This window comes from Diceros bicornis, chromosome 3 (genome assembly GCF_020826845.1).
Source record: "Diceros bicornis minor isolate mBicDic1 chromosome 3, mDicBic1.mat.cur, whole genome shotgun sequence".
Lineage (NCBI taxonomy): Eukaryota > Metazoa > Chordata > Mammalia > Perissodactyla > Rhinocerotidae > Diceros > Diceros bicornis.
In genome coordinates this window covers 35,489,655-35,504,131 of record NC_080742.1, presented here as the reverse complement: position 1 = coordinate 35,504,131, position 14,477 = coordinate 35,489,655, and the positions used below count along the sequence as shown (strand labels likewise).

General features: G+C 37.5%; 1 protein-coding gene across 2 annotated transcripts in view; it reads right to left on the bottom strand.

Annotated features, from left to right (window-relative positions):
• Window positions 1–2,397: 2,397 nt before the first annotated feature.
• Window positions 2,398–14,477, bottom strand: part of GLCCI1 (glucocorticoid induced 1) — a 110,882-nt gene continuing 98,802 nt past the window's right edge. For both annotated transcript variants that reach the window (XM_058526047.1, XM_058526057.1), the window contains exons 7-8: window positions 6,459–6,579; window positions 2,398–5,303 (exon numbers count right to left, since the gene is read on the bottom strand). In XM_058526047.1, coding sequence (XP_058382030.1) covers window positions 4,958–5,303; window positions 6,459–6,579 — 467 coding nt within the window. In that variant the 3' untranslated portion in view covers window positions 2,398–4,957. The remainder of the gene's footprint in view (window positions 5,304–6,458; window positions 6,580–14,477) is intronic.

Sequence of the window (14,477 nt, the reverse complement as noted above, 5' to 3'; positions counted from 1 at the left end):
ACAAAACATTACAAAAGGAATACATGCTTATTGTAAGGAAAAAAATCAAATATTTCAGAAGGGCATGTGAATATTGTGAAGGCTCGCCTCAACACTCTCCTCCCCCCACCCACAGATCCTATTCACTAGGTGTAACCATCTTTAGCCTCTTCTTCCTCCCTCTTGTCTTCCTGCAAGACCTGTGGCTATGGTCTTTGATTTAGGGGAGTGATCAGGAGAAAGCATCAGAGACTCAAAAAGGAATAGGTTCTTCACACAAAGCTCCCAGGGTGGTCATTGGGAAAGGAAGCCAGAGAGACCACACCAGGTGCTTGTCTGTAATCAAATGAGCAGGTGAATAGAGAATGAGTTAAGATTACCCTGTTTACCTTGATTTCAGTCCGTAGGAAAAATGGCAGGCTGTTTATTGCAGCACATGAGCAGTGTCCTTTGTTAACTTCTGTCTCTTGAGTACAACCTTTTTCCTTTACAAAGTGGAATAGAAAACCTGAGAAATGGTTTGCCTTTCCCACATGAACCCTTTCCCCCATTTGGCAGGTCTTTGTGGGGCCCTACATCCACCTTTTATCCAGCCTGCTTCCAGCCAGTGGTTTGAAATAACATCCATTGCCTGCAGGGCCATATGCAATTCTGGTTAAAGGAATGTCATCAAAGTCATGCTTAAAACTGATGCCAAGACTTGAGTAGAATTTGTAGTGTGAAAGGGGACCCATTTCTTGTTATCAGAAAATCTTTCGGAGGAAAAATGATCTAACTGTTCAAATTTTTAGTGTTAAAAAAATGGCTGTTTTGAATGTAAAGGGCCATCACCAAACAGATCCAGGACTTTTGGAAAACTTTATTTTTCCTTTCTTCTTTGAGAAATGCAAATGCTTATGGAATGGAATAGGCCATTTTAGAACTAATGGGTCATAGCCTCCTGTTAACTAAAGGAAAAAAATAAAGACATTCAAGGTCGAAATACTTCTCGCTTTCTTGAGAGATTCTTTTTCTTCTTTTCCAGCTTTAAAAACTGATAACCTATCCCACTTTATTGCATCATTTTCCACAGGGAATTCTTTTCTGCAAGGGTTTAATTTTTCCTCCCATTGGATTGTCTTAGGTAAGATGGTTTAGTGGTTAGACAAGATAACTTTTAGGCACACACTGTAGACTTAATATCATGTGAGTTGCTCAAATAAAATTTTGTATGAGAAAGCTTTGTTTTAGACCTAATCCAAAAGGGCTTCTTTCAAGGTGTCCATTTGAAAAAGGGAAGCCTCATTTTCTGGACCCAGAGGACAGAAGGAAATAGCAAGACTCTAGGTGATGTTTGTGGCAGGAATGGGTACATGTGTGTATGGGGAGGCACAGGGCACAGCTGCTGTTTTGTATTAGTTCTCTAACCCTATGTAACAAATTACCTCAAAACTTAGCACCTTAAAATAACAAACATTGATTCTCTCTCTCAGTTTCTGAGGGGGAGGAACCCAGAAGCAGTTTAGCTGGTCTGGCTCAAGGTCTCTCATGAGGTTGCAGTCATCTGAAGGCTTGACTAGGGCCAGAGGATCTGTCTGTCAGTTGCCATGCTGTGGTGGTGGCTCACATAGAAGAACTAAAAGAACTTACAACTAGAATACACAACTATGCACTGGGCCTTTGGGGAGGGGGAACAAAAAAGGAAGACTGGCAATAGATATTAGCTCCGGGTGAATCTTTCCCAGCAAAAAAGCAAAAAAAAAAAAAAAAAAAATTATATTTTACTTTTTTCAGCCAAAAACACAGCTACGAAATAGTCATTTTTAAGTTCAATTTAAAGGCCAAATCTTATCACTCTCTTTGATGAGCTGTACTTCGGAAATGAAGAACACTGCAGGTAAATTATTTCTCAAAGTGTTTTATTTTTGCTTTCAGGCCACCATAAGGCCTATCATGACCCTATCTGGATAACTGGGCATCACATCCTTTGTTCTATCGAGCTTTTCTCCCTCTTATCCTGAATCTAAATGTAAAGAGTAAAAAAATAAATTTTTTTGCTGCAGCTTTCTTTGCAAGAAATATGCAACTTCCTTTGAGGTGATTTCACTAAACTTAAAAAACTTATTTCCATAAATAATTCTTAGGTATAAAATAATGATGTGGGGACACTATTTTCTCTATTTAAGGTGCTCACAGCTGAGAGCAGTACAAAGACTTGAGACTTGGGACATCTAGCTTCTTACCTTGTGATGGAAAGTGTGTAAATTCAACGTCAAGAGGAGACCGGGCCGCGGCAATCGGATCCTGCTGGACTCCCTACAGCCCAGAGATGCAGGCCAGGAACTCAGTGAGCGCTGACACCGCCAGTACCCTGAGCTGAATTCATCTCCATCAGGTGAGATGCCAACAACCCAGCTTTCCAAAAACATATGTGAACTATTCCAGTTTTACTAATAACTTTATTTAAATAAGACACAGGAACTTCTATACTTAAAAAATACAAAACAAAAGCCACACATTTCCTTGTGTAAAGCCATATTGTATGGTAACTTGAATACTGTTCACCGCAGTGGCTAGAATTCAACAGTACAACTATATACAAAATTTAAACAATTTCTGACAAATTTCTACAGCTGGATGTAGGATACATTTGAGCTCAACAACTTCTGGGAAATTTACAAGGCAAAGCATAAGCTTTAACACATTTGGTTCAAAACTTTAATATATGCTAAGAACAAATGTACAACACAATTAATATTGTTTCTCATGAGAAAATAAAAGCACGTCACTATAAATATCGTACATCAGATTTCATCACCAAAAAAGCATATTCAGTCTATCTTTCAGAAATTGATATTGATACCATTGCATCTTATTTGGATAAAAGCAGAGCATAAGATCAACACATGTAATGCTAAACCAGATATCAGAAGTTAATGGAGCTCATATTTATCTTACAGAACTAATAGTTTTCTCCCTTTAACCATAATCTACAAAATATAGTATTTTCATCAAGGCCTGAGATTATTAGGGTTAAAGGTGTCTGCTGCTGAAGAGATTGTTTTAAAAGGTTCCCCTGTGAAAATGACAAAAGTAAACTGAGTCCTTTTCCATGACAGCCTCCTACAATATAACACTGACTAATTTAAAGGAGCCAGAATGCACCTTCAGGAGAGAATATTACTGCAAACTTTGGTGGAAAGAAGATAATTGGGATCATGACAAAATAACATACAGAATACACACACACATATATACATATATGTGCCATTTCTTAAAAAAAAAAATCAATGGTGTTGCTTTCTTCTTTATCACCTCTTCCTTCTTCAACCTCCTTAAAAAATAAAACAAGGAAAAACCCAGGAATGACTGAAGGGAACTGAAACGTTCCTCTAACTGTAGGCACCTTATTCCCCTAATTCTTAAGAAAATTGTGCCATACACTTTAGGTGCAGATGAAACAACTCTATGTTTTATCGAACTGAAAGCAATGGAATAAAAATACAAAAACTTCCCTCTGCTTTTGGATACTCTCTTTGTGCTGCAGAAAACAATGTCTGAAAGTCGGGCTCTTCTACTGACCAGTCAGGAATATCTAGGGCTCTCCTCACACTTGGTTGAGAAGTTAGGTCGAGTCTGCAAGTTCAAGGCTATTCACTTGGATTTATGCTCTACTTCGCATATTCAAAATATTAACAGAACTATTCATGATATTATGAGGCTTAAATAAGACAGCTTCAAACTACTGCTTTTGTAAGTCACCTGATAACCTGCCTACTTACACTGCATTAATTCCGAGACCCAAGTATTCTCTCTCTACATGAATGCAATTCATGTCCCTAAACTGCTTGACGAAAACAATAATCAAGTGTGTCGCTTCTTAACCTGCAAATTAAAGAATTTCCAAAAGAGAAACAAAACATTAATATGCTTTTAGATAAAACAGTAGCATTTCATGACCCTGATGGCCAACATAAACAAAAATGCTCAACTATCCCCCCCGCCCCGTTCACTTGTTCAACTTTCACTTGGTCTGAAATTAAACCTAGACATTCTTATCTTTAAATTCCATCACCCACAATGTGGAATGTTTATGTACAGCCTAGTACTGGACACTTTATTTGCAACATTGTAATAGTCATTAACTGAGCAACACCTGACCTTGTAAAAAAAGCCACATTTACACATGTTGAAACAGCAAATGCAACAGTTGTTTTACTTGTAACCACATGACAAAAGTGATGTCAGACACCACAGGTTTGCTGGTTCTCCTCATGTTCACCCATGTCCAGGATTATCATTCTCCTAGGGTTGAATGCACTTCTTATTCTAAGCATGTGGAATGTAATGAGGAAAGGGAAATGCATAAAATAAGGAAAGGCAAAAGAGTGATGTTCCCTCTTTAGCGTTTTAGCTGTGAAATATTTAATATCCCAATATGATATACATTCCAAGTTACCTGAGTTTAGACTTCAACTGAAGTACCTGAAGCTAGGCCATAGGGTGGGCACTGTGCAACTGTTGTGGCCATTTATTTATTTATTTTTTTGCATTGTATGTATTACAGAAGTTAGAAACAAACACCTGGATCAATTGTAAACATAATCCTGAAGTACAGTATTTTCCATAGGACAACAAACAGCAAGACATTTCCTATTTAGACAGGCAACTTTTTGATATAGAGCTTATTTATACTGAAGAATTTGGAACAAAACACAGGACACAGTACTAATCTGTCAAACATACTCTGAAATGCATAGTCTCCACTTAAAATGCTGAATGACACACACATTTTGCAAGCATTACTGCTTTCCACGAAAACTGCTGAATAGGAGTTCCGTCCCTGCCAAGATCAGTGTTAAGAGATACTTTATGACGCTGCTAAGTATTCTGTTGTCGGTGGTGGTGTTCAGTACGTTTGTCACTCCATGCAGATAGATATCTGAGATCTAGTTCTTAATCCATGGAACGCAGGGTGGAGGCCAGCTCCCCCTTTGCTTTAGATGATGACATAGTTCTGAGCAGAGATGTGTTCCTCACCCTGCAGTTCCTGCAGGAACTGCTGCTGCTGGGATGGCTGTTGAACAGAGGCCTCTGTGGGCCCTGCTGTGCTGGTGTCATCAGAAAGAGATGTAAAGGAAACCCGGGAGGAGAGCTGCTCAACGGTTAGGGTTGCCAGAGCTGAGCTCTGGCCAGAGTTAGGAGAGTTCTTGAGCATCAGGTCGGAGGCAGGTAAGAGAGGGCCTAGAAGTTTTACAGGACAGAAAGCTGATCCGGTTGGGATGAAATTAACCTTGTTTTTGTCAGGACATGAAAAGAGAGGGGCTGAGATAGGCTGACGAGACCTAAAATCATAAAACAAAATTAGGTTTACAATCACTAAAAAGTTAAGCACTTACTGAATTGGAGTTCTCTAAAACAGCTAAAATGTGAATGGCAGGGAATGAGTTAAGTGTACACAGAAGGGTAAACATCTTCCATAGCACAAGTCAGCTGGCAGACCATTGATGTACACAGCACTGAAGTGATATCTGAGACAAAAGCATTTTCAAAAGGACTGGGCAGACAAATTTTTTCAGAGATCATTAGTTTTTTTTCAACCACTTAGGAATATGAAAAAAATTCCTACGTTATAGTTGAAGATTATGCAAGGTTAGAATGACCTTTTCTGTTAAGAAAAAGTATATTGGGAGAGGGATTACCCCATCATATATTTGGTTTTAAACATTTCCTCCTACTTCTGCATCTCTATACATACTTCTACTAACAGATCGGAAAAAAAAAAATTTCAGTAGTTTCTTGAAGAGCCAGTCAGCCTAACAGGGCAGGGTCAACAAGCCCTTCCTTTCCTCCCATTCCTGGGAACTAAACCAACAACTCCTGCAAGACGGGTCTCTGTCCCCTCACAGGGTGCAAGAGGACAGCAGCCTTCACCAGGCACCCACACTGGGACAAAGGGATGAGTGAGTCCAAGAGCCACGCAGTCTTTTTTTGAGCTATTCTGCCAAGTGTTTATAGCTTGAACCACTTTTTCTTTAATTTCTAATTTATACATGTTAAGATTTCAAAAAGAAAAAAAAATCTGTGAAGGGAAAGTCTAAATTTAATGAATACACATGCTAGATGTGTCTACAGGGAAAGACACTAGTTTCCCTCTGGCTTATGAAATCACTGTCATTAGGCTAGCCACACATGGATATTAACTTTGCTGCTAAATTAACAGAACTTTTGAAAGGAAAATTCATAATGATTGAAAATAGATCTTTTATGTAGTTAGGATGAATTTCCAAGTTTCTTTGTATTAGCTCATATATTTCCAGCATACAGATTCAACTCTCCTTCAATAAGAGCTCTTTTGCCTATTCAATTCTCTTTTCATAATTTGCTTTTGAAACACATTATCAGCTGGACGGAGTAGTTGATTCATCTGTAATCAACTGGTCTCAGTAAAAAGCTTTACAGCTTTGCAGATCCCAGCTGATAGAAAAGACATTACTTACGCCATTTCCTCAAAGACCTTCACTCGCTCACATCCCTCTGGGGGCTCCCGTTTGAACATGTAGCTGTTGTTTGGTTTGGGAGATGAAGCATACTTGGGTAACGGTGAGCTACTCCCACTGTCTGTAAATTTAAAGCAGTTATATTAACTAGTGATTGAAAGCTTTTTTAAGTTAAATTTGATTTCCAAACAAGCAGCCTTTTGCACAATTTATCCACTATTGCCCCTTTGCCTCCACCACACAGCTTCCTTTATTGCAAAGCTATTTCTAACACCCTTGTGTAGTACATTTCTTAGAAATAAAAGCTTCAATGCAACAGTAATCTGCCATAACAGAACATAAAAGGAGGATATTTTGGTCCACAAAACTGCATTTTGAATAAAGGAGAGCTATAATCCTGAAAACAAGTACATTATTATGTATTTCAAAAATGTAAATGAATAGGGTAATATGTCTAAGTCATGCAAAAGAATTATAAGAGATTATAATACAGGGTTCTCTATGTTTTCTTACTGTCCAACCAGTTTAACTGAAAATTTTAGCACGTGGAATAATCTTCATTACAAAAGTTCTTAGCAGAAATGTTACTTTTACTAAACAGCATGAATAAGATGTATGCAGGGAAAAAACAGGTTTATAACACATAATGTCTTTTTCCCTCGGCCCACCATGAAAAAGGTAATTTGCTCAGAATTTTGCCTTTAAAATGTCTATATAAAAGAACTTTTTCAGCACGATTTGTATTTTTCTACTGGAAACACGAGAAATCTAAAAGCATCTTTACCTAACAGGTTTTCTTCACATTTTTAACCAAAAAGAAAATGGTCTATTCATGAAAAGCTATAAAACCTATATGTAATAATTTCTCCCTTTCCTACCTGGCAAAGGATTTAGGAAATTCAAATTCACCAAAATGTGTCATTATCTTTGTGAGATGCCAAGTTGTAAAGTCAATAACATACCTGTATAAATACAATAGTCCTATTTAAACAAATTCTGACTTAATGCAAACCAATCCCCACCACTAAAATACTAAGCACATGACCTATTGAGATGTATTATTTTCATACTCAATATTTTGAAAGATAGCATTAGTATCATAACTACGTTTGCCACAATTTTGATAAGTTGCTTTAGTTTAGGATACAGAACATAGTCCAAAATTCAGAATGTGAGTAATAGGGGTGTTTTTATCATCATTAATGAAATGCAACACATACATGCTTAGAAAGTAGACCCTTGAGGCATACTTGGTGTATTTGGTGAATGATTCAAGGAGCATCTATGTTAGTCTTGGGAGTGCAGACGTGTGATTATATTTGAATATGGCTCTATCTCTGGCTGGGAAATCACTGCCTGCAAAACAACAAGGCCACACTATTGGGAAAGATAGAAAACCACATAGTTTCTCCATCTCTACTGTTTCACATGTCCCTACAGATTATGCATAGTCTCTTGGAAGGAATTAAGTCTTAGAATAAAGTTGGGTTTCTTCACATACCATTCAGATTTGAGGATTTTCTTAGATTCAACAGTTATTCTATACTGCTTAAACAAACAGGAGGGAGGAGGAGGAATAGGATTTTCTCTCTTAGGTAGATGCAAAGCATCATCAACCTGACTAGAGTCTGAGTTTGCTTATCTCTATTTGAGCTAGGGTATACCAAAAAGACTGGTCTATAATAAAAAACTGGTGAGAATGAGGCCCTGCATTCAGTGTAATACCAAAAATACAGCTTGACCTTGCTTTACTATCCAAACAGCAACAAGTCACACAGAGAAAATACATGAGAAAGTAGATGTGGCATGTGATGCCTCCATGGAGATTACTGCTGGTGACAACACAGCCCCCACGGCAGGCAGAATCAGTCTAAAATCATGGGCTTGAGGCCTTAACCAAGCCTTTTCTGCCATCAGCAGGAGTGTGACCATGTCAGTAGTCAAGAATCCACCCTATTATCAGGGAAGAAAAGTCAGCTTGACTACAGTCTTCTGTGTTCTATTTCTTACTACATCATCAGGCCTATCACATGATTTCTCTCATAACTGTATTGATGGTTTTCAAGGGACTTTCCCAGAATTGAAAGCTAGATGTGAGCTGGATAATCTGCAAAACTGATTATGTTTCTATTACAATCTATAATAAATTAAATGGTTTTTCTTCTTAAAATTTTTCTAATTTCAGAGGCTTATATTTTTAGAGTTTTACCCAAACATTCTTGTTCTATTTTTTTTTGGGGGGGGAAGGGTGATTAATGTTAAACAACAAAAAATATAAATCTATTGCCCTCCTAAAAAGATAGTATTCAGTGCTATTATATCTCTTTGCATTTTCAATAAAAATTATTTGTTATTTTGTTGCAAATATATATATATATACACACAACATTTAATGTTTGGTGGTCCAGAAAGACAAAGCTTGCAAGAAAAAAATTTGGAACTATAAACAGATTTGTTAAACCTGGAGTTTTAGTTTTTTCCTCAGGTAAGTATGCAATCTGATAGAGTGCCAAGAGGAACAGGGAATGGAGACACCTCATCTGTGGTTTTAGCTTGTCACTAGTTGTACAGTTGTATAACCTTGAATACAACTGCCTCCATGAATTTCTATATAACTAAAGAAATTGCCACTCCTAACTTAAAATTCTGTGATTTTTTAAATAGTACTAACATGCAAAGAAGGAACACTGTACCAAAATGTTTTTTTGCTTTACAAAATGGCATGCTTTAAAAAAAACCTACATGAACATGAACAACCTATTCTACTTATTCCAGACTTGGATGTCTAACTTATTCACTCAGAACTCCGTGTTGAATTTAATAACCACATTTTAGTAACAGAACATTATAAATGTGAGGTGAGCAAGCCTGCTCAGGAGATTCAAGATGAAAAGTCTCTTGGTAATCTTAATTCAATCCTTTTTGTTCACAAGCATGATCAATTTTCTCTTCTGCTATCCTACAGTAGGATGATAACTAAACATGTAATTGAGATTAAGTTAAACGTTACTTTATGTTCCTATAACATCATAGCCAATGTCAATTTATAAAATTAAATGCAATGAATATGATTATTTACCTATCTGTCTGCATTCATAACAGTCTCATCTATACTTAGAACCACCCAACTTTGAAACTCGAGAGTATGGAAATATTTTATTGGCTATCTTATTATAACAGATCATACTTATATCAAACATATGGTACCATTACCATTAAAATACAAGTAGCTTGTCAAATATTTTTAAAAACATGATAATGAATTAAAGCTTGGAAAAATTAGAGACATTATTAAAGCTTGGAATTCCATACAGAACAATATTCATTAAACTACACATACTTTTTTTTTGTGTGTGTGAGGAAGGTCAGCCCTGAGCTAACATCCATGCTAATCCTCCTCTTTTTGCTGAGGAAAAGGGCCAGCCCAAACTACACATACTTTTATAGCTTAAGAATTTTCTGAATTTCTCCTTATAAATGGCCTTTGTTATTTCTGGTATGTTAAGTTGCATGGCCCACAATTCCAGGATAAAAAATCATATATACTAAGTTGATTCATTTATGTAAATCTTCAGATGTGCTTTATCTCCTACTATCAGATTACTTTACCAAATTAAGTGAAATTAATTCTAAAAGAAGCAATATAATTACAGAGCAGTGGTTCTTAACTCTGGTTTCACATTAGACTCATCAGAAGATGTTTTAAAAATACCAATAAATACCAATGTCCAGACCTCATCCCTAAGAGATTCTGGTTTAATTAGTCTGGGGCTCCTCCCAGGCACGTTTTTTTTTTTTTGGTAAAGCTCCCAAATGAAGTGCAGCCAAATTTAAGAATCAATTATGAGGGCCAGCCCCATGGCTTAGTGGTTAAGTGCACGCGCTCTGCTACTGGCGGCCCGGGTTCGGATCCCGGGAGCGTACTGATGCACTGCTTCTCCGGCCATGCTGAGGCCGCGTCCCACATACAGCAACTAGAAGGATGTGCAGCTATGACATACAACTATCTACTGGGGCTTTGGGGAAAAAAAAAGGAGGAGGATTGGCAATAGATGCTAGCTCAGAGCCGGTCTTCCTCACCAAGAAAAGAGGAGGATTAGCATGGATGTTAGCTCAGGGCTGATCTTCCTCACAAAAAAAAAAAAAAAAAAAAAAGAATCAATTATGAAAATGTTAAAACACTGGTTTGGAGTCAGGCCACCTGATTTCTACTTAGGTCTAACTGCACAGCCTAGGAAAAGTTTGATCCCTTGTCTTTTGATCTGTAAAATGGGAATAACTACTGATATGATAGCTGTGAACAATGGGTGTAAAAAGATTAGGATAGTGCCTGAAACACAATAAGCTCTCAATAAATATTACTATAATAGTAGAAACAACACATCATTCCTAATTTGCAAGTTCAAGTGAACCATTCAGAAATTAAATGCCTTTTCCACTCTCTCGGCAGACAAGAGTAACAGAAATGTCATTTTTAATAGATCTGCACACTCTAACTTTATTCAGGTACATAAAGATAAGATTTTGTGTCTGGTAGGGAGGTAGAGTAATACTTGGAGTAAGATTCTCCAGTTCATAACTGCCTAGCATGAATGCTGCCAATTCATGAGCTCTTTACCATATAGAGATCTATCATCCTGAAATTAAAATCAATGCCTAAAGCATGCAGATTCTATAGATTCCTCTACACAGAAAATATTTTTATAATATGTGCAGCAATAACTACTAGAATGTAATTCTTATTCTATCTTTTCCAGCTAGAATAACAGGCTGGGAAAGTGAGTATAGAGTTCAACCAACACTATACTCAATGTACAAAGAGCATAATTAAAAGTTAGCCAATAGAGTTAGATTAGATATATGATTGACTAAATAGGATCTAAAGAGAATTACTACTCTAGTATCAAAATTCTTTTGCTTCAGGAAATGAAATTGTCAGCTGTAGTGTGGTTTGATGGCCTAATGAAATCATGAGAAAGACACAATTGTATAGAATTTCTTGGCAACAAACTTTTGGAACTAGTTGGCATTACCAGTTGTATTGAAAAGCCTGCATTTTCAGTTAACTCCAAGATCGAATTGTGAACAAGTAAGGAGAACATTTGGCTTTTACAAATAGTCTCTAAGGTTTATCTAAAATTTCAAAGCCAACCCTTTATGAGAAGGTTACAGAATTTTAGTAAAATAAGACAGCTATAGCTAAGATCTCCCTTAGACTAGCATTCAACAAAGGGTAAGAAGGAAAAAATAACATCATAACCGTTGCTACTTATATTTTTTGAACTTTGTTTCAAATAAGATTGTGTTTTGAATAACTGGGACTGAACTTACATTCCAAATGATAGGCCCATTAATTAAATATTTGTCATATGTGGAAGGTCTTTTATATTTTAATCACTTATCATTCCATAAGTATTCACTGAATTGATATGTATTTACAAATTAAGCAAACAAATTATAGTTGCTCCTTTGTTTTTTGCGTACTCACAATAAGTACAATGCTTCTTCCACAAATATAATCCTGACATGCAAACAACACTGCTTACTGCTGTCTCCCAGTCTGACTTGGAGTCACTGATATGCTAACTACTCACTCTGAATCTTCCATCAGTGTGAACACCTCTGAATTTATCTGACATGGCAAAGATGAACGCAAATCACTTTGTTGAAGACAGTCCTCAAACTAATTTACAGACTAAAATCATGCCTCTTATAAATATAAATCACAATGGTAAAACTAAACTGATAATAAATTTCAGATTACATAGAATATTTTATATCTTGAAAAGTAACATAATTAAGGATCTCAGGAAAATCATTTTGATAGAATCTTAGTTTTTATATTCTTGAGCTTTTTAAAAGAAAAAATTTCCAGGGACATCAGTTTTCAAAAAACCAAAACACACTGTTCATATTAAACTGCTTCTAAAGTATCCTATGGGGGAAAAAAATGAACACTTCTAATAAAAGTTTCATTATAATTTTAAATGCTCACCTAAATATTTACTGAGCACTTAACTATGTGCAAAATAGAAGACAAAGCAAAATGCTATAAATGTTTACTTATTGTATTAGGTAAAACTCAACATTTCCTTTTTTTTTTTTTCAATTCTTGCTAAAGGGAAATAATAGTATTATAACATGTTCAAGCAGAAACCAACATAGAACCTTAAACTCACTATATTCACCTTACAGCCTGCTCCTTCTCTGATAGTCACTGCCTTATTAACAGAGTAATCACTGTCCACATCTCCCCGAGCTAGAATTTTGTTAGATCTTTGCCTTTATCCTCATCTTCTTTTGCCTCCCTCACCTCGTATATCTAATCAGACACTAAATGCTCCTGATTCTTCTTCAGTCCCTACCCTCCGATTCCTCTGCCCTTGCTACCCGTCCTCATCTTTGCCTTACACCTGTGGCGTCCCAATTGAAGTACACAAAACAATCTGCTGACATGAAGGAGGAAAATAGAACGTTTATACATACCTTCTATCTTTAAAAATATGAAAGTAAGCTTTACTAGCACATATTTGTGGACTGAATTATACACATATATAATTTAAAAATATAAAAACTTTAGGGCCGGCCCCGTGGCTTGGCGGTTAAGTGCGCGCGCTCCGCTGCTGGCGGCCCGGGTTCGGATCCCGGGCGAGCACCGACGCGCCGCTTCTCCGGCCATGCTGAGGCCGCGTCCCACATACAGCAACTAGAATGGATGTGCAACTACGACATACAACTATCTACCGGGGCTTTGGGGGAAAAATAAATAAATAAAATCTTTAAAAAAAAAAAGAAATATAAAAACTTTAATATTAGGGGTGCAGACTAAGAAAATTAGGAGTGCAGATTATTAAACGCTGAAAAAGGCGTGTAATAAATCAAGTTTGGAGACCAGAGGACTCGAGCATTAAAATGGCATCTCATTTTGTCTTCCTGCTGTCTCTCCACTTCCATAGTTCCACCTGAGTTACGGTCCTTAAAAACAAAGCTGGTCATGTCCTTTAGCTGAGAAAAGATCTTTGCTTGGCTCTTCATTTCTCTTAGCAACGCCCACAAGGCCCCTTATGAAACAGTGGCCTCTACCTCTCCACTCTCACTGCTTTCTACTCCCCACCATCACCCCTGTGCTCCAGCCACACAGTTTCTTACCATTCTCCACACACCAGGCCCTTTCACAGCCGAATGCCTATATGAAGGCCATTCCTCCTACAAAGGCAGCAAGTAGCATGAAGTTCCTACCGAAGATCTTTGTTGGCATTTGGACTCCACAGCATTTAGGCAAGTTACTTCATTTCTGTAAGCCTCAGATTCCTCGTTCCTTTTTTTTTGTGTGTGTGAGGAAGATCAGCCCTGAGCTAACATCCATGCCAATCCTCCTCTTTTTGCTGAGGAAGACTGGCCCTGAGCTAACATCTATTGCCAATCCTCCTCCTTTTTTTCCCTTTTTCTCCCCAAAGCCCCAGTAGACAGCTGTATATCATACTTGCACATCCTTCTAGTTGCTGTATGTGGGACATGGCCTCAGCATGGCCAGACAAGCGGTGTGCCAGTGCGCCCTCGGGATCCGAACCTGGGCCGCCAGTAGCGGAGTGGACGCACCCAACCGCTAAGCCACGGGGCCAGCCCTTCCCCATTCTTAAAATAATGACAATGTCCCTACTCATAGGGTCGTGGTAATATTACAGGAGATAACCAAAGCAAAATCACCAGAGCACATTTAATCATCCTAATAACCCTATGAGGTAGGTACCTTCATTATCTTTAATTTACAGGTGAGGAAACTGAGATACAGAGAGGTTAAGTAACTTGCCCAAGGACACACAAGTAGTAAGTGGCAAAGCAGGGATTCAACCTGACTGCACCAGAGTCGGAATTCATTCCTATTATGCTATCTGCCTAAGTTTTGATCTATTTCAACTCTAGTGTCCTCATTAGCGACATGAGGAGGTGACTAGATGATCAAGTTCCTTCCAATCTAACATTCTATGCTTCTAACTAAAGTCCTACAGCTCAGGTAAC